At 36.0% G+C, this 21,030-nt stretch overlaps 1 protein-coding gene and 1 long non-coding RNA gene across 3 annotated transcripts; one reads left to right on the top strand and one right to left on the bottom strand.

Annotated features, from left to right (window-relative positions):
- Positions 1-6,890: 6,890 nt before the first annotated feature.
- LOC129750530 (uncharacterized) lies at positions 6,891-10,261 on the top strand. Its single transcript, XR_008738399.1, has 2 exons — positions 6,891-7,117; positions 9,807-10,261. It is a non-coding gene; the product is annotated as an uncharacterized LOC129750530 (long non-coding RNA).
- Positions 10,262-17,547: 7,286 nt separating this feature from the next.
- Positions 17,548-20,292, bottom strand: LOC129754379 (uncharacterized). 2 transcript variants are annotated; one of them, XM_055750398.1, is made up of 2 exons: positions 20,090-20,292; positions 17,548-20,028 (listed from the first exon to the last, which is right to left on the bottom strand). In XM_055750398.1, exons 1-2 carry the CDS (start codon positions 20,275-20,277, stop codon positions 19,260-19,262), a joined length of 957 nt encoding a protein of 318 aa, XP_055606373.1. In that variant the 5' UTR covers positions 20,278-20,292; the 3' UTR covers positions 17,548-19,259. The 2 variants fall into 2 exon arrangements, with proteins under 2 accessions (XP_055606373.1, XP_055606375.1); XM_055750400.1 differs by having other exon boundaries at positions 20,086-20,188.
- Between the last annotated feature and the right edge of the window lie 738 nt (positions 20,293-21,030).

The following is a 21,030-nucleotide window of genomic DNA, read 5'->3' as shown; positions in this document are numbered from 1 at the left end:
ACGCTCTAAAGCTTGAGAATTTAAAAATAAGATTTAACAATACGAAGTTCACACAAACGTTATACTCCAAGTCCTGGATACATATGAATTTCAGTTATTTTCCCCTCACAATAACCTTAACAATCATCAACGCACACTTCCACAAAAACAGCACAAATAGCCTGTAAATGACCTACTCTCTGTATCGACGAAACCAAACTCTGTCTGTGCTGCCTAATTTTATAAGTCATTTTCAACCTCAGATATTTTGAAGACATTTTCATACACAGTGAAACCAATGCCAGATTACAATTATCCATGCTTTTAAGATTCTATTGGTTCAAGAACCCTGAAAATTGGTTCCCTAGTTTATTCAAAATTATGAAAAAGTTAAAACTACTACCATTGCACACACGGTGTGCAATCGGTCTTATAGCCTCGGAAAGTCATTGCACACACGGTGTGCAATCCGTCTCGAATGGGTTAAAAGATGTAGGTTTCAGTCTTGAGCAGAATTTAGATCTCTTCAAAGAAACATAAAGTTTCACTGAGATCCTATATGTGTGTGTTCCTAGATATTTCCTAAGAAAACTCCTACTTCTATCTAGGCAGCGGCGAAAGGCAAAAGTATTACCAGAATACAGTTATGATGAATAAAGCATTTTTTTTTTTTGAAAATCTTCTTCAAGTTAATTTTTTTTTCTAGTTACTATTCCTGTTACATTGATGTATTTACAAAAACTATGAAATGATAGATCATACTTCAAAGTATAATTATAATGAAAACTTTGATATTTTTATGCTCTTTTTTTATAAATACTATGAGCCTCGTTGTTTTAGTTAAAAAAATTTAAATGGGATTTCTATTTTGATAACTGATATAGGTCGTTTTTGGAAACTCATCAATTCGACTCTGCTCTTCGCCTCATATTGATTTCGCTTTTACTGGGAAGCTAGAGCATGCTAAGAACTATGAACAAAACGACGAAAAAATAATTCGTCTCAAACGATTCGCTGTTATTCATTCAATATAACTTAATCAGTGATGGAAAATACAATCATTGTTAAATCAAAAATTGATAGATTCAAAAAACTAGATAAACTAATATCACTGACCATACTGACTGGACACTCGGTTTCGTTTTCTGGATAATTTTACCAACAGTACGCAATATCGATTCCGGAGTGCGTATCGATCGATTTGAAAAAATGCTATCCCAGTTGGGAAATGCCACCCAACTTTAAAAAACAAGCTATTTGTACAACAAAATCGGGCTCAACAGATACATTTTTCCTACAAAATCTGGCAAAAAAAAATTAGACAGAAAATGTTTGAATTTTTGTTCTAAGTGTCATGTCAGTGTGATCAGTGCTAATATGGTGGTTTTAAAAATCTTGAAAAAATTATTTCATCTGAACTGTAGTTTTACAATGCTCACAAATCAATGAAGTTGAAAAGAAAAGCAGATACTTGTCTAACAATTGTTTTGTATTTAACTAATGACTTTTTGTTTATTTCTGTATCATTATGTGAACAAAAATCGTTAATGTTAATAGAATTTCAATGTCTAAGGTCCTTGATTAATCAAAAATACACCATATCTTAATATGCGTTCCTTTCTGAATGGGTCTCCATATTACAGAGTACCGTCAACTGGGGCAACACTTTTCAACTGCAATGGCTTCTAAAAACTTAATGTCCACAGATAATAATACCGCTTGTACAGCAAAAGTTTTAAGATTCATTGGACACTTAAATGACGTTGTCAGAAAAACTATTGGGGGTGGATTCCTACAAACAGAAACCATCGGCTTCCGTCAAGAGATACTAAGATAGCTCTTTCAACATACGTACTTCTTAAGTTCAACTAGTCTAAATTACTTTCGCTGTACGATACCATAATGTCAGTGTTCGGGTTGGACCGATAAATTGTACCTCTTCTAATCTAACCTAAACTTATACTTCCTATCCGACATTAACCATTATTACGTACGTCGAGACGGTCAGATCTGGGCTTTCTATTCTGAGGTTCAGCTTTTTTCGTATACCACTGAGTTTCTTCTGTTTACTGAACTGAAGCCCTGGTTTTTTGTACTGAACTATTGTGTTACGCTTGACAAAACCAATATGAAGTACTACTGAAAATTAGCGGAATGTTTAACGGGAGTCTAATGTAGATCTCTTTTTTTTAGTCTCAAAGGCCTTGTAAAAATTTCTACCCCCATTCTGATACCTGATACCTGATACTTTAATTGAAAACTACTGCGGGTCCAGCTGGTATTTTTTATTTTAAGTCCAGGTGGTAAATTCCAAGGAGAAGTTTTACCAATCATCCCCAAGGCACGGAGAGTCCTATGTTTTACCAGTCAATCTGGGTCCATGGGGTCAATGGATCAACTCTTCAATACTAGTGTGAACAAAAACGCCATAAATCAAAGTTTTTAACTTTGATTCAATCCAGTAGCAATCCTGAGACCTAACGACAGATGTGGCCTGATCAACTAGGACGGAGAAGTTCTAATCTTAATTTCGTTGATAAATTCGGACTCATTCCGCCATAAAACTTCACTAAGTCGAAGTTATCACACATCTGTCGCTTTCGTGTCTGGTCCACATGCCACAAATATCTTGGCACGTTTCTTCTCAAATCTTGGACGTGTTCGGATGTCTCGTCCGCGTCGCCGTATATCAGGTAGAACGGTGAGGCCACCTGTCCTAACTTATGATGGTACTTAATGGAATAGCCATGACCAGTGCACCAATGTTTTTTTTTTTTTCAATCCATTTCTTGATTCGGGCACGAATGCCAAAAAGTTGGTAAAATGTCCTTAATTAAATAAACAATAATAATCCATTCCTTGGATTTTAGGATCTAACACCTTCCTCTTTCTGAGCTGTCCCGGCAGCTGGTGCCAGATACTCATGGAGTTCTGCCTGCCGCTTCCCTCTCATGTTGTGCTTGCATAGCTGTACAAAAGAGTTCTCCACCAACAAAATCGAGATGGGCATGAATCCTGCTAAATACTACGCATGCTGCCTTTGACAAAACCGCTTTAGTTGTTACCCTCCAAGTACTGCTTCGGATCCCCATTATCCTCCAAAGTGCCATCGTTGCTGTTGTCACTTTTATCACACTCTCTTGACGTGACTTCTGAAGCTTAGCCGTTCGTCGATCATTACAGCTCGCGCTTTGATTCGTTGGCGCAAAATCCAACTTTTATCCTGCCTGGTTTATTGTCAAGTGCAATTCCGGTTAGCCAGCCGCAAACTTTCGTAGTACATGCATCTCTTCACCGCTTTTATTGCTTCTGAAGCTCATAGCTAGAAGATAACTCTCGAGGAAGCGAAATCAACAAAATTTACTTTCTCTGGAAGGCTCAATAATATTCCAGTAATATTCCACAGAACCGGACCCAGAATCGATTCTAGTGTGTAACCATATGAAGTTTACTAGTCAACATTATTAGGATTAGTCGCGTCAGATTAAATGTCGAAGGATTGCTGTTGGTTTAGTGGAGAGTGAAACGGACCGACCTTTAAACCCCAAAGTAAAGGAAACAACCCGGACGCAGCCAGTCAACATAAGTTAGGATGAATGTTGGCAGAAAACTGGGTTGCTGAAGGGAAAGAAGACGAAAGGGATACAGGGGGAGGAAAGGTCAATGCCCGGGTACGAGAATTGGGAAATTGTTAACGAAACGGCCATTGGATGTTTAGTCGTCAGGCGATTGCTATACGTTGCCACAAAGTCACCGCGCAATTGGGCTAACATCCGTATTCTTTAATACTGAGTAGTATTCCGTACGTAGAACCCGTGATATTACGGTGAATTGCGTCTCAAACAACCGAGTGTGTGTATAGAGAACTACCAGGTAACAAAACACCCTAAATCAAGGCCGAGTACCTGACTAGATATCATATCACCATTTTGTTCGCTTTATTGTCACCAGGACCCCGAGATTTGGTTATGAACTTCCGGTGAGTATCCCTGAAGACAGAAGATTCATGTATGCCCGAATTTCCGTATTTTCAATCCCCTGAATATCCCGATTCGACCAAAATACCGGAGTAGGCATTCTGCCAATCCGCAGCAGCCACGTGTCTACATCGTGCATCCAGCACAAACGAGGTCAGCAGGTACGCAGAGGACTCGAGTTCAGCGTACCGTGCCAACAGCTCAAGGCGAGCTCCGCAGATCCACACATCCACAGGGAAACCGTACCGTACTACGAACCACGCAACCAAACCCACCCACGCAGTGCAAGAACATCTACAAGGTACGGTGAGCAGTTGGTTGCCCGGGGCCGCCAGAGGGCGGATTGTACCAAGGACGAGGGACCCGAAAAGCAGTCGTGTGAGGTAGGAGACATTTGATATTTCGGGGGCAGTTATTTAGTCGACAAGTGCCTAGCCAATTCTGATCCTTTTTAAGGGGAATGAAGTAAGGCGAGCGTAGCTCGAAATTAAGTCAGCCAGCATTCCTTTGTAGTTTTTTCACTCGAAAAGCCGACCCTAAGGCAAGAATTGGGGGAGTCCTAAAAGTGTTGGGCAGTAGCCTTTTCATAGTTACAAGTGGTATTTCAGAAGTAACATCCATTTCTTGGAATTCTTTGCTCGTCATGTACGCTCACTAATGGTTCTGGAAATAGCTTACCACTAGTTTGCCGATTGGTTCTCCGATGGTATTACTGGTTTGGGCTGCAGAACCAGTTTCTGCCGTTTCCAAGCCTCTGGAAACAACCTTCTCTAGATACATTTTTTTCCCAACTAGAGAGATTTTTCGATATCACGCAGTTCCTCCACCGATAAGGAGTGGGAGGTATGTTAGTTATCCACCATGGGTGCACGGATTCACCGACGTTTCTGTCTATGTTCTCACATGCATTCTTTAGATTATTAGAAAGTCTCTCAAATGCAGTGCATACCCGGACCCCGCGACTTCGTATGAACTGTCATGAAGTGAATTAATTGCGTGTGTTGATGTAGGAATGTTTTGGAAGAACGAGTCAATCAGGTGGGCTAGTTTGTTTCAGGTATTCCGGCATCCGTGTATATACCTGTCACATCTTACCTGTCGGCCACTAATGGGATTCGAACCCCCCTGTTCTTTTCCCAATAACATAAAGAAGAAATCCAAATTGTATTCAAAGTTTCATATGGTCAGTAGGTAGCACATTTTTCTTCTGACATAGGCATTGTTATTTGAGCAAAATCGCGGACGACATTGATACTACCTATATCTAGTTTATTACAACGAATAAGGAGTGTATCGAAAATTAACTATAAACATATTTGGACCTTCTACTAACTAACGCGTGAACGCGCACAACTGTGCTCTCCTGTATGTAGCATCTTGACCTGTCAAGAGTGAACCAGCGCTTTGTTTACGTTTGAAACATTCGTTTCTCCCTAAATGTCGCGAATTAAAAAAGAAGTTAAAATTCGTGTGTTGTACACTTGGATGCGAGATAAGGGCTCGATGAATGAAGTGGCGAAACGTTTCGGCATTCATCCGGCAAGCGTAAAATCCATCATCCACAAGTTCGGGGAACACTATACGTTCGATGATTTGCCAGGAAGAGGCAGAAAACCAGGACCATCTGACCCAAATCCGGACAGTTAGGTAATCAACCTCATCAACCGGAATCGATCGATGTACGGGATTCGGCAAAAAAAGCTGGGACATCGATCGGAATGGTACAGCGGATCAAGAAGCGGAACAACCTGAAGACATACAAGAAGCAGAAAGTGTCCAAACAAACTGCTGAACAAAAATCACGAGCCAAAACCAGAGCCCGGAAGCTGTATCATCGGATTTTGCAGAAGCCAGATGCGTGCATTCTCATGGACGATGAAACTTATGTAAAAGTACTCTTCCGGGACCACACTACACTGCAGCTATTGGGGCGGATGTGAGTGACCACGAGAAGTCGATTGCGGTGGAAAAATTTGGCCAGAAAGTGCTTGTGTGACAAGCAATCTGATCCTGCGGATTGAAGTCGGCGAGTTTCTTTACAAAAGGAACAATAAATGCCAATATCTACCAAAAGGAGTGTTTGCAGAAAAGGTTGCTGCCACTATATAAGAAACATACGACTCCACCATTGTTCTGGCCGTTGTTGGATTTGGCGTCAGCCCACTACGCTAAATCCACTCTTAGGGGGTTTGAGGATAACGATGTAGATTTCGTTGAGAAAGATATTAACCCACCAAACTGCCCCCAGTTTCGCCCCATAGAACGATATTGGGCTATCGTCAAGAGAGTTTTCAAGAAGGATGGTAAGGTCAACAGGACCATCGCGGTTTTCAAGAAAAATTGGAATGCTGCGGCCAAGAAGTGTGATCAATCAGCTGTACAAAACCTAATTAAACGCGTCAAGTCTAAAGTCTGAGAATATTACCAATAATTACTTTTTTACTAGTATTTCTTTATAAACTGTAAGAATAAGCTTTTGGGAAAATTTCGAACTGTTTCTTTGTTTGAATCATCAATAAAATCAATACTATAAAAAAAATGTGTTTATAACTTATTTTCGATACCCTCCTTGGGATGGATATGGTAACAATTTCCCAAATCTTGGGAATCACTTTCGAATATTTACTTTTCCTCGTTAAAAGGCCAGTTCCATTTTGATACATGTTGGTAGGTACCGAAATCTTTGGCCTGGTCCGTTCGCACTTTTGGTCGATTGGGCGAGTAACAGTGTATATGACGATCATTTTTTTTTCTCTACATTGATTGATTACATTACAGTAAGTGTGACAATTGACAATAGTGTTTAATGTCGACGAACGAAAAAAACCCGCGCTCTTGCGGTGTGATCTTCGGGAGGATGATGTCGGGGCTTTATGTTGTTGGGTGTGTGCGTCCTCCTCCTTCCTGACACCTTCACCCCGACGGTTTTGTCCCGGGAAACGTCTACACTACGGCTTTTCCCGTGGTGGTCTTCCTCTGGATGAAAGAGACAGGAACGTGTCAGGTTATAAAAACTGTCGAAAACTATCGCCCAATAATCAGTTGATTTGTGAACCCGTGCGGAAAACAGCCTGTGCCAAATCGGAAGTTGTCGTTGCGTTTTTGTGACCACCCCAGTAAATTAATTTCGGAAGAATCTCAAAATGAAATACGTGTTTGTGGTACGTTGCAACAATTTACAAGAACTAAATGGATATTTTTGTGAGATCAGTTGGAATAACAATTCAAAAATTTAAAAATTACTTAAACCCTAAGGACTTTTATTAAAAACAAATGTGTTATCAGCGTCAAAGAATGTAACCAACGCACTTAGTGTAACATTTTAAAATGTGAAATCCTGAAATCGTGGTTTTGTATAAAATTTCACCAAAATGAGAAGTGTTTGTTGTAAAATTAAAGAAAATGACACACATGACACAACTATTACTTTTTAATCACGAATTCATTGAATTTAGATTCAATCAGATCAAAATTCAAAATTGATAGTTCAGATTCAGAATTCAGATTCAGATTCAGAATTCAGATTCAGAATTCAGATTCAGAATTCAGATTCAGAATTCAGATTCAGAATTCAGATTCAGAATTCAGATTCAGAATTCAGATTCAGAATTCAGATTCAGAATTCAGATTCAGAATTCGGATTCAGAATTCAGATTCAGAATTCAGATTCAGAATTCAGATTCAGAATTCAGAATTCAGATTCAGAATTCAGATTCAGAATTCAGAATTCAGATTCAGATTCAGAATTCAGATTCAGAATTCAGATTCAGAATTCAGATTCAGAATTCAGATTCAGAATTCAGATTAAGAACTCACATTCAAAACTCACATTCAAAATTCAGATTCAGAATTCAGATTCAGAGTTTAGATTCAGAATTCAGATGCAGAATTCAGATTCAGAATTCAGATTCAGAATTCAGATTCAGAATTCAGATTCAGAATTCAGATTCAGAATTCAGATTCAGAATTCAGATTCAGAATTCAGATTCAGAATTCAGATTCAGAATTCAGATTCAGAATTCAGATTCAGAATTCAGAATTCAGATTCAGAATTCAGATTCAGAATTCAGATTCAGAATTCAGATTCAGAATTCAGAATTCAGATTCAGAATTCAGATTCAGAATTCAGATTCAGAATTCAGATTCAGAATTCAGATTCAGAATTCAGATTCAGAATTCAGATTCAGAATTCAGATTCAGAATTCAGATTCAGAATTCAGAATTCAGATTCAGAATTCAGATTCAGAATTCAGATTCAGAATTCAAATTCAGAATTCAGATTCAGAATTCAGATTCAGAATTCAGATTCAGAATTCAGATTCAGAATTCAGAATTCAGATTCAGAATTCAGATTCAGAATTCAGATTAAGAATTCAGATTCAAAACTCACATTCAAAATTCAGATTCAGAATTCAGATTCAGAGTTTAGATTCAGAATTCAGATGCAGAATTCAGATTCAAAATTCAGATTCAAAATTCAGATTCAAAATTCTGATTCAAAATTCAGATTCAGAATTCAGAATTCAGAATTCAGGTTCAGAATTCAGATTCAAAAAATCAGATTCAAAAAATCAGATTCAAAAAATCAGATTCAGAATTCAGAAACAGAATTCAGATCCAGAATTCAGAATTCAGATTCAGAACTCAAATTCAGATTCAGAATTAAGATTCAGAATTCAGATTCAGAAATCAGATTCAGAATTCAAATTCAGATTCAGAATTCAGATTCAGAATTCAGATTCAGAATTCAGATTCAGAATTCAGATTCAGAATTCGGATTCAGAATTCAGATTCAGAATTCAGATTCAGAATTCAGATTCAGAATTCAGATTCAGAATTCAGATTCAGAATTCAGATTCAGAATTCAGATTCAGAATTCAGATTCAGAATTCAGATTCAGAATTCAGATTCAGAATTCAGATTCAGAATTCAGATTCAGAATTCAGATTCAGAATTCAGATTCAGAATTCAGATTCAGAATTCAGATTCAGAATTCAGATTCAGAATTCAGATTCAGAATTCAGATTCAGAATTCAGATTCAGAATTCAGATTCAGAATTCAGATTCAGAATTCAGATTCAGAATTCAGATTCAGAATTCAGATTCAGAATTCAGATTCAGAATTCAGATTCAGAATTCAGATTCAGAATTCAGATTCAGAATTCAGATTCAGAATTCAGATTCAGAATTCAGATTCAGAATTCAGATTCAGAATTCAGATTCAGAATTCAGATTCAGAATTCAGATTCAGAATTCAGATTCAGAATTCAGATTCAGAATTCAGATTCAGAATTCAGATTCAGAATTCAGATTCAGAATCAGATTCAGAATTCAGAATTCAGATTCAGAATTGAGATTCAGAATTCAGAATTCAGATTCAGAATTCAGATTCAGAATTCAGATTCAGAATTCAGATTCAGAATTCTGAATCAGAATTCAGATTCAGATTCAGAGTTCAGATTCAGAATTCAGATTCAGAATTCAGATTCAGAATTCAGATTCAGAATTCAGATTCAGAATTCAGATTCAGAATTCAGATTCAGAATTCAGATTCAGAATTCAGATTCAGAATTCAGAATTTAGAATTCAGATTCAGATTCAGTTTCAGAATTCAGATTCAGAATTCAGACCCAGAATTCAGATACAGAATTCTTATCGAGAGTTCAGTTTTTAAATTTAAAATGAAATCCAAATTTTACATTCAGATTCTAGGTTAAGCATTCAAAATTTAAATTTCTTCACATGTTTTTTTCCGAATCCTGGATTGTAAAATTAGAATTTATAAAAAGAGTGTGAAATAAACGCATGAAAATATAAGTAATATCAACATTTTTCACATCCTCCTTGCAGTCCTTTGCTCTCCTGGTGCTCGCCCTGGCCCTGGTTTCTGCTGCTCCTGCCGTCCAAGATGAGTCGATCGTTGTCGCTGCTCCACTTGAGGAGGGAGTACAGACAGCCGAAGCCATCAATCCCCAGGATCCCCAGGCCATTATCGGTGGACAGATCCTGAGACAGCTGATGAGGCTGTTAACTCTGGGCTAAGCCGAGAGCCCTTTTTTCAGCACCTCAACCTCCAAACATCGACACAATTATTATTAATTTATTTTTAATTATTCGCTGGACTATTGTCCTTCCGTTTCCCCATTCCTGCATTTTGTCTCCTCACATATCAATCAAACACACTGCCAAACCGTGGTGTATTTGTAGTTTTTTGTACCTCGTTGATCACCAACAGCCCAACATACCAATAAATAATATTAACATAAATCAATAGTTGGAAAATATAAATCACATTGTACGAAAAATAACATTTGGTTTAATAAAATCTAAAAAAATCTGAAATAATCCCAGCATGTTTTCTGAAAGACAATTTTATGTGCTATCTAATAGATTTTGGATAAAATACTCTCCGGAATATTTCCTTTTAAAAGTGTTATCTTTAACTCATGATTATGTCAAAATTCAAAAGCGACCATACAGTGTCGGACATTAGAATAGGACTGCTCTAATGCAAAATATTCAAATCACCTTTAAACTGCCAATTCAAATATAATAATATACGGCACCTAGCGGCAAGCACTTATTGTAGTATGCCAACTTTGTATAGTGCACGTTTGTTGCAATCAAAGCAACCCGTTTGTTCTACTCGACCAGAAAGCTGTCAGAGGGTGAAAAAAGTCGCGTCATAAAATAAGACCAGCTCATCGGTTCGGCTGTTCTGGCATTTTCAGCGCTCTAGATTTGAAGAAAAGGTGTTGTTTTCGGTCTTGTTTGTCCATTTTCGTGTCCTGGTTAGTGTTTCCCATAAAATTAATCATGTAAATCATGAAAGCAAACGAAAAAATAAAGATTTCCTTCCTCCTACTCTGTTTTCAGCGAAAAAGCGATGGGTCGGGCACAGCACTGCACGGAGGTCCAGCGAGCGATTATCCGGAATCTGTACAAGGCTGGCAAAAGCCAACGCGAGATTTCCGACTACTTAGGAAGGTCGAAAACTTTCGTTTTCAACGCGCTTCACAGCACCGGCAAACGGGAACTGACCGGCCGCCCCCGCAAAACGACGCCGAAGGACGATTCGGCAATCAAGCGGGCCTCGCAAAAGGACCCTTTCAAAGCGTCCAAGCAGATCAGAGACGATGGACGGTTCAGCGACGGTTGGCGGAGAAGGGACTATGAGGAAAAAGTCCCCGGAAGGTGCCGATGCTGACGCCGAAGCGACGGACCTATGGGAAAAAGTTAAACGTAAGGTGTACACCGAAAAATCAAAAAACAAGCAGCAGCTGTGGAAGAGAATCCAGGCGGTGTGGTACGCTATCCCGGTGAGAACGTGCCAAAAGCTGGTGGAGTCGATGCCGAACCGGGTGCGAGAAGTGATGCGTAATAAGGGTTATACCACCAAGTACTAACCCTGCAAATCGATCACGGTATGAATTTCCTTTTTTTTTAAATTTTTTTTACCATGAATTCTAAAGCGGTCCTATTTTATGTTTTTTTTTAACTACGGATGATTTTAATTTCTTTGAAGAATGGAATTTACAATTTGTAAATAGTTTGATGCACTTAAATGGAATTTTTTTTCTCAAAGTTTTGTCACTTTCTGTTTTGGATTGAGCTGTGGTCCTATTCTATTGTCCGACACTGTATATACCTATTCAAATTTTGTTGATTGGCTCAAAAAAGGCTTGTGCAAAATTCTCAATCGAGAGTTCCTGCCAGAAAAGATAAAAATTTGAAAATTGCAAAAAAAAATAAAAAACCTTCAAAAAAATATTACAATGACAAAACTGAAAAACATACAAAATTAAAAACGATCTAGAAAATAACCAAAAACACAAAATAACAGAAATTTAAAAAAATAATCAGCTAAATGAAAAGAATTAGAAAAAATGTTAAACAAAATTAACAGAAATGTGGAATAGAACAAAAATTACAGAAAAGGCAAAAATGACAAGAATTTAAAAAAATATATAAAAGTTTGACAAAAATTACAAAATTACTGAAATGACAAAAACGACAAAAATATAGAAAAAAAAATTAGAAATTTGAATTGAAAAAATTAAAAAAAAAAACAAAATAAAACATTAAAAAATTTGTTTTCAAAAGTGACAGAAATGTAAAAAAGACAAATATGCCAAACTCGGCAAAATGGCAAACATGAAAAAATAAGAAAAGTAATTAAAATGAAAAGATCATTAAATTTTTATTTTAAAATTTAAAAAATTTCAAAAATTACACAAAATAATAAAAATTACAACATTTTCGAAAAAAAATATATCAAAAATGATGGAATGACAAAATTTAAAAAGAAAATACAAAAAGACACAAATACACGCAGCGAAAAGTAGTACCATTGAGATAAAAAAAATACATCTTTGATTCGAAAACCTTGTGAACATTTAAACAAAACCCATTTATTTTGATTCAAGTAAATTATATATTGAACCGAATTTATTTTTATTTAAAACAATGTCCCAAATCTTTGAATCAAAATATTTAATTTTAATTCAAAGAATATTTTTTTCGACTCAGAATCAATGTGATTAATTCTTTGATACAGATTAATTTTCCTTTGACACAAAGTATTTTTTCATTCTCGAGTAGTCAAAGATGTTATTCTTATTCCTTTTCTCATTCGTTTTAAATTGGGTTCAAAAATGATGTTTTGTGGCAAAGTGTTTTAAAATCGGTCTTTTGAAGTGAGTGGTCAGCTGCCGCTGCCACGGTCAACACAAATATGGATTGGATTTTGTTTGGTGAAAGGTGGCCTATCCTCCACGACGGCGGTGGAACAAACATGAGAAAAAACCCGCCAGAACCAAACCACCTATGAACCGTCACACACCACCGGAAGGCTATGATGGGACGATCCGGCGTTGGGAACTTTCGACAGCTTCGAGGGGACAAATGATAGTGGACTCCACACAGAAAAAAATAATGACTTTTACGTGTCATTGAAAATAATAACCTTTAAAATAAAGCAAACTGTATTTTAAATAACATGTGATTTTAAATAAATACATCTGAAAGATTAGAGAAATGCATTTAATATTACAGCAAATGTCCTGTAACAAAAAGGAGCATGACATTTGCCTTATTTTTACAGGTCGGCAAAAGATTACGTTTAGTTGAATTTCGTCTCGTCCAATAATTTTAAATTGCACATTCGAAAATTCAAGTGCGGCTGGCATCCCAGTTAGATTTTAAAAGAAGAAACGTCAAAATGAGCGCGCGTTTTGTTTTGATTCGGTTCGTTAGTGTTGTTTCTGTTCCGCGATCCGTGGCCACTTCGTCAAATCGAGCAAGACCGTTTGAAACAAAAAAAAATGTGCCGCGAAACTTCAACAGTAAAATACCATCCTTCTTGGGAGCATCGAGCAACCCGAAAACATCGTGATTTGGATCTTATTGCTGGTTGCCATCCGTGGCTGACCCGTTTTTTCCGTTTTGTTGTTTTCGGTCGGTGCACTATGCAGCGAACATCTCGTCACCTGGAACGGTCAGACAAGGTCATGCTTCAAGAAGATGTTTGCGGAGATAGGCCGGGACATCAATATGACAATGATGAGTGCGATCAAATATTAATAGTTGCTGGTGCCAACTGATATCAGGTGAGTGTATTAAACAAATTGGTAATGTATGTAAATAATGTGAAACATGAAACTTTTTCAACAGCACGAAACGTTACGACGAGAGTTCAAGAATGACAAGCTCTGCACCGACAGCTGGCAAATGGAAAGTGGAGGGAAAATATTTGGAATTCTTTAGCCTCAGGTAGACACCGAAGATTGAAAACCCCTGGTCCCAGTGCATCCGATAGTCTTCGAATTCATTTAATTTACACCCATGCCACCTAACTTTCTGAGACTGTCAAGGAATGATTTAAGTAAGTTCACTATTGAGTTTCAAAAACAACAAAAATATAACTGCACTTTTTATAGATCCTGCTTAATCCGCTATTCTGCCAGATAGCAGTGGAGGCCCTTCTTCCAGAACACCCATTAATAGCTGCAATAAAAAATCTACCATCCGACAGACGGTTAGTATTTATATGTCATTTAATATTCTGTTAGAGGTGCTTAGTGGATATGTCTCTCGAATCTCAATTTATGCAGTTGATTTTCAACTTAAAATAGTATACACTATTCAAAACTTCTAACAAAATTTAACACAACTTAGAAGCCAAACCACGTTATGCATCTCATTTAATAGTAGCACCTCAATTTTATCACCCCATTAAATATAAATAATAATTAGTCGTATTCCAACTTTTAGCTAATCCAAACACTAATCAAATTCAACGGAAGCGTTTGCGGATTCGCGGGAACTTTCTATCCCGTCTGCTGAGTTCATTTCAAGTGCCTAAAAAGCAAAAAATTATTCTGCTGAGGATTATTGAAGGCCGGATAGATTCTCATAAAAACGGGTTTCCACTGGATCAAGACCGTGACAAGGAAAGAATGCCAGCGAATCTTTTACTTACAAAATAAAGTTCCAGCCTTGTTGAAGTACATAAATAAGTCTCAGCTATCCTGAAACTTCGGACTCGTAGTCGTAACGCCTCACGCGTTAGAATGACCACAGAAAAACCGAGTTGGATTGATAGCTCTTCGTGGCATAAGCCGAAAGAAATCTACCGAGAAATTCATCGGTGCTAGAAACATTTGTTGTATTCAAAAGTTTCGAAGTTTTAAACGGTGAGTTTATCAAAACGTTTATTTCATTTCAAAATGCTAAATTATTTGTTAATTTTCAGGAAAAAAAAACAATATCAATTATGGAGTAAAGTAAAATAGGCAAATTTTGCCACTAATACCTGAAAAAACTGCCAACAATTAGGATCTTTTTTAAATTAATGTTAACTTTTATTCTCATGTGTTCGATCTAAGCATGGTTCCAATGATCGTTGGCTATTTTTTTTTGTTTGTTTAAATCGACATATTGTGTCATTCAAGAATGAAAGGAAATCGGAGTTATGTACAGTCCCCCCACAATCATTAGTCACTTAACGTATCATTTCACCACAAAATGTTCGTTCATTCGGGTGTTAGTGGACCAAACATCAAGCTTTGCATGAATTTCAGTCATTAAATATTCCCTCTTTGATTTCAAACATGATTATGTTTCCAATTTTGTTGAAAAATAAAATTATTTACCGAAACAATCAACGTTTTTCAAAACCACAATTATGGGTCAAAATTGAAGCTTGTAACAATTATTAGTCATATTACCCACAATTATTAGTCACATAGAAGTCCATGGCAACACTCGAATATCAACATGAAAATCAACAAGTTTCTAGCAAACATTCAGGGGCATTCTTTGCTAGTATACGTTCAAGGGGCAATTGGGTTGAGCTAGCAACCAAGAAATGTTTTGTTTCGCTTGCGAAAAAGTGACCCATGATTGTGTGGAACTTGGTTAATTCTGTAACAATTATGGGTCACTTTTATTTAGCTAAATATTATTGAATTTTTGCATTTCATTCGCTCAGTTTTATTTGGAAAATGTAAACTCTTCTTTTGTGCTTATATGGGACCAATTTATTTGGTTGGAATCTTTGAAATACCCTCATAAGGGGCTTAACGGTTTAAGATGTCAACCTTATAACATTGGAATTTAATGCGATAGTTCCACAGCTTACAGTTCACCTTTGATGAAAAGTATTCAAACAGCAATTTTACTGTTATCAAACGCACAAATAATATTTTTAATGCATTTTGATGATATTGTCGATTAACTAAAAATAATAATATGATATAATTTCTTTTGTATTAGTAGATATCAGCAGTTCTAATGATCAGTGACTAATAATTGTGTGTGACCCATGATTGTGGGGGGACTGTACTAGCTTCCAAAATTTGTGCTCTAGTTAATCAGGAATGCAATAGCTATAAACTAACAACTGGCTTAAAAATGCGAAAAACTTATGTACCATGTATGTAATAACTGTATTCATTATTTAGCTTAATAAAATTATTCGATCTTAATTTTTTTTATTTTTATTTGATCAAAAAATCCAATTGGAAACTAGAAACTGGAAAAAAACGATTTTAAATAGCAGGCCTGTAATTTTAAACGAACCTGTATTAGTGCGGCTCACTGAAAAATATCCTGAACGTAATTTTTTTTCAACCTGTAAAATTGCGGCAAATGTCCTGCTCCTTTTTGTTACAGGATACTTGCCGTAATTTTACAGCAAATAATTTTTTCTGTGCAGGTAGGTCTTTCAATATCAATTAAATTTCAATTAAACCGTCAACGTAACAATTTTTTTAGGGCAACCAATTTGAAGAGGTGAAAGCACTGGAAGTCCTGGTGCTCCGGCCAAGCCTTTGCCATTGGTTCCGATCAGGTCAAAGGAGACTCAAGGTCTGGCGCTGAAACCATTCATCATAACGAATGGTCAATGAATTTTAACATTCAAACAGTGATATAAGCGAAGGTAATTGAAATGTAAAACATTTTAACATACATAGTCCAATAAAATGAAAAAGATCAAGAATTTGTTTTAATTTTCTTACGTAAGAAATCTGGAAGTACTAGAGTTTTTAGGACCACGCTAATGGAATCAAAGAAAGAATCCTTTCAAATTAAAATCAAAACGACTTCAAAGTGAAAGAAAATGCCATGAAATGAAACGAAAAACGACTTTGTTTCGAAGAATGTCGTCTTTTGAATCAAAGAAAATGATTCATGTCAAAAAACGCATTTCTTTGAAACAAAGGAAAATGTATTTGAATCAAAGTATTTTTTATTTATCCCAAAATCAAAGGAAAAAATCCTTTGTTTTCGTGGCACTTTCCTTTGAAATAAAAAATCTTTTCGCTGCGTGATAAAAATTACAAAAAATGACAATCATGACAAAATTAACAAAACTGACGAAAATAACAATATTGATAAAATTACTTAAAATGAAAATCTTGATTAGATTGAAAAAGTTGGCAAAATTATCAAAATAATAAACTTGTGCAAATCGTCAAAAATGACAAAAATAAAAAAATATGTATATTATAATCAAAATAAAAAATAGCGGATCCTACAAAAAAGTCGAAAATTATAAAATTACAAAAATGACAAAAATATAGAAAAAAACAAACAATTAAAAAAAATATGACAAATGAAAAAAAAAATTTTAAAAAAAGATGAAATGAACTACATGTTCGAAATATACCTTTTCCTAAAAGCTTTTGATCTTCGTCTATAATTTTTTTATTTTCTTATTTCCCTACCTATTTCCTGTTTTCTTCAAAAAGTGATGATTTGGACTAAGCAAACAATTCTAAACATACAAAACTAGTTTTGCTCCTTAAAGCCGTAAGGTTTGAACCGTTTCAAATAAAGAAATTACAAAAAAAAAAACAAAATGCACCTAACCTATATTTTTGAAATTGAAGAAACCTCATGAAAAGGAAAGAGTTAAGATTTGTTGACATTAATAAAATTACCGAATCAAATTAAAAAAATATTCATCCCGACCAACCCACTGGACACTTACATTTTGAGTACCAAAATTATTCCGTGAAGCTTACAAGGGTGTTCGGAAAATAAGATGCAATAGACGAGAACGTTTTGTATTATTAAAATTTATTTTGTAGGATTTATAAGGACTATATTTCCAATTGAACAGTACAAAATGTCAGTATTACACATATACTGCCGCTGCCGGCAAGTCTGTCCCATATACAAAAACAACGAACCGAGAAAAACGGCTTTAAAGATTTTTATAAACTTTCGTGGATTTCTCGGTTGAAACTTTACCTTTTCTATTTCTTTCTTCACAGATATCAAGATAATTGTTGTAGAATTTCGTTCAATGTTTTTTTGCTTTGGAAGTTGTTGATGCAGAGGAGAAAATAATGATGGGACAGCCTTGCGAGTATATTTCGCATGCGTATTAAATGTACCCGCAAAGCTGTCCCATATTTGGCTTTTCTTTTGTCAGTTGATCATTTGATTCTCTCTATCTGCGCTGTATTATTCACTTTACTGGTTGTTTACTGATGAAAATAAGTTTAAAATGATGTTTATAACATATTATAAGTTTATCGTAAAAATTGAGTAGGTCTAAAATAAAATCAATAACAACGTTCCATGAATAAAACAACCTATACCTTCATCTTTTGGAAAAAATTTCTGTCGATTATCTTTTTAGAAAGATTATAAATACTAACAAATTGCTGAATCAGAAAAGGCGAAGCATCTTGGCTGCAAATATTCATTGAGAAAAATCAATACATTATGACTTACGCGTGTGCTGCCAGGTACGCGTATTTTGGTTCATAGATTTTATGGTAGTCCAAGCAGGAAACAAGAGCATGACAAAAACCTCAAAAAATATGGCTTTGTAGCTGACTATTTTCCATGTTTTACAACGAACAATTCAATAAGCCTAATGCGAGATAAAAAAAAACAGTTTTGTGAAATTTACCCATTAGGCTAATCATAGCTTGTAAAAATTATGGAAACTGTTATTTTCGACTTAACTGTACTGTTTTATCTAGTCTAACTTTCGTAATTTCAATGAATGCTTATTTTGTCGCACACATTGTATGAATATTTGTAAAATTAAAGTAAATTAGAAAAGCAATTTTAAAGCATTCTGTAAAAATAGACATATGGGACAGCTTTGCGGGTATATTTCATATGGGACAGACATGATTTGGTATTTTTTTCATATATGTCGAGAACAAAGTTATGAAAGTTTATAGTCTAAATTGAAGAACTAATTGTATTTGAACGATTTTTGAGATAAACTGAAAAATGACGAAAATGCAAATGGGACAGTCTTGCGAATAGCGGCAGTATAGGTATCATACAATTTATTATATGACTTATTTAATTTTAGGATGAATAATCAAACTCTAAAATACTAAATTAATAGTTCTAAGTTTAAATAGTCAATTGAAAACAGCCGAGTTTCGAATTCGACCATTTCGTGTTGAGCGAAAAAATCTTATTCAGAGGTTCAGTCTTGAGAACGATGAATGAAATTACAATACAATTATTAGTTGACCCTTTCGATTACCAAAACATTGAAAGAAAACATGTTTGTGCTGAATAATAGTTATTTAACATTTAGTAGTATGATTATTCTACTTCCGACTACGGAATCATGCACAATTATACTAAGCATTGTGTCAAAAGTTTGAAATAATATTGTTTCATTGCTCGTCCTATACTTGTGCAACAGCTATTAACACTTAATACTCGATAGACTAGAAACCAGGATCGAAAATGATCACTAAATTCGCCAAAGGATAAACAAATCGACACGAAAAAGTCCGCCAAAAACAACTTTTGTCCTTAAACCATTCCCCTTTTCCTACGGTCATTAGTGAGCGCAAAGTACGTCGTGCTAAGCAAGGTGAACACGTTCATGCCAAAGGCGCCCGCAATGGCTCCGACAACATTCGGCACCGGATACACCTGCCAGGGACGGTCCCAATCCAGCGGAGCCACCACCGATGCTCCCCAAGCTCCGAGGATCACTCCGATGCAGTTGTTCTTCAGCAGGTTCAAGTAACCATTGGCCAAGGACGACCGAAGCTCTAGACTTTCAGAAAACAACAATCGCATCGTCTCGGTATGACCGAGGAACAAAACTATCGGAAAAATGGTTAACGACGTTAGGACACTGGCCAGCGAAACAGTTTCCTCGTATTGATCCAAAGGAGCTCCCAGAATGAGACAAACGAATGCATAAAATACAATCGAACCGAAGATGATGCCGACTATGCCTCCGGAATCGCCAAGAGGAGATGATTTCTTCGTTGTCCCTTTGGCGTTTTTGCTAGATCCGGTGGTGGAAGTAATCCCTGAAGTAAGGGAAGCACGGGCCGCACCATCCAGCATGAAGGCTTTTCTGACGAACAGATCCTTCAGGAGCTCGATGGCTGGAAGCAGCAGAACCACATGGGAGGACCAACACTTACCGGTATCGTACAGGTGACCAGAATTGACCAGATAGGCCACGTAAACCGCATTGAGACCAAGCGACAAGATGCTGATGTTGATGTAGAGTTGGGTCGTGGTCAGCGTCGTCGTTGTCCCACGTCCGGGCGGCATTTCGTAGCTAGAAATTTAAAGTCAAAATCGTTATTAGGGAAAGATTGAACTGTAACGGTATTACCTACCCAAAGATTTCTGGTTGATTATGGAATAAGACAAAGGATTTTTTAGGATTTTTATTTGCGAAAAACTGGAACCTGTTATCAATTTGTTTATTATTCGATCCGAAACACTTACACGCAAAAGTCAATCTAACTACTTTAGGACTCAACAGCCTCAACAACAGTGAATGAAGTCTCCGAATTCGCCACATTTTGAGTTTATATGAGTTTTTTTCATTCGATTTTCTTCAACTGATATTAATAATTTAAAAGTTTTTAGAGAACAACATCAAATATTAATAACCTTCTTCAAAATTTGAAAATAACGACTATTCCAGTCTTATGAAATCCCCGTAAAATTTAATTCCTATATATATTTTTTTCATTTAGAATTTCAATAGAACTTTCAATCAAACTTATTTTAGCATGTCCGGCTGTTTTTTTTTTCCTTTTTTTCGGGAGGGCGGGATTTATAATCCAATAAGAATAAAGTTGACCTAATTGGTCGTCGCTCAAATTTTCTGCACGCTAGAGATTATTAAACCATTTAAGATTCAAAAATAACCATTTTTGACCTTTACCTGGGAAATGCCATTTTATGAGTTCTCAATGAGAAGTCATAAAATGACTTTTTTGGGAGAAGTTCGAATATTGTTATTTTACAACCGAATGAAATTTCTTTGGAGATGTTGAAAAATGGTTGAAATTGAACCTTAATGGAAAGAGCCGTTTGTTGCGATGAACGAATTTAATGGAAATTCTGCAATACTAAAATAAAAGCGCAATGATTCTCAATAGTTTATATCGTATATTTTTTTTTTTTTTTTTTTGTTTTATTTGAGACACTTTACCATCTCTGCGGCATTCGTGTCTTGATTATTTAATTTCTACAGAGTTTTGTAGATATTACATTCTTTAAGGAATTCTAAAAGTGAATGTTCTTGTGATTCTTCGTTTCTTAAGAT

The sequence above is a fragment of the Uranotaenia lowii genome, chromosome 3 (genome assembly GCF_029784155.1).
Source record: "Uranotaenia lowii strain MFRU-FL chromosome 3, ASM2978415v1, whole genome shotgun sequence".
In the NCBI taxonomy this organism is placed as follows: domain Eukaryota; kingdom Metazoa; phylum Arthropoda; class Insecta; order Diptera; family Culicidae; genus Uranotaenia; species Uranotaenia lowii.
The sequence above is the reverse complement of the archived record's forward strand: the minus strand, read 5'-3'. Positions and strand labels throughout refer to the sequence as shown.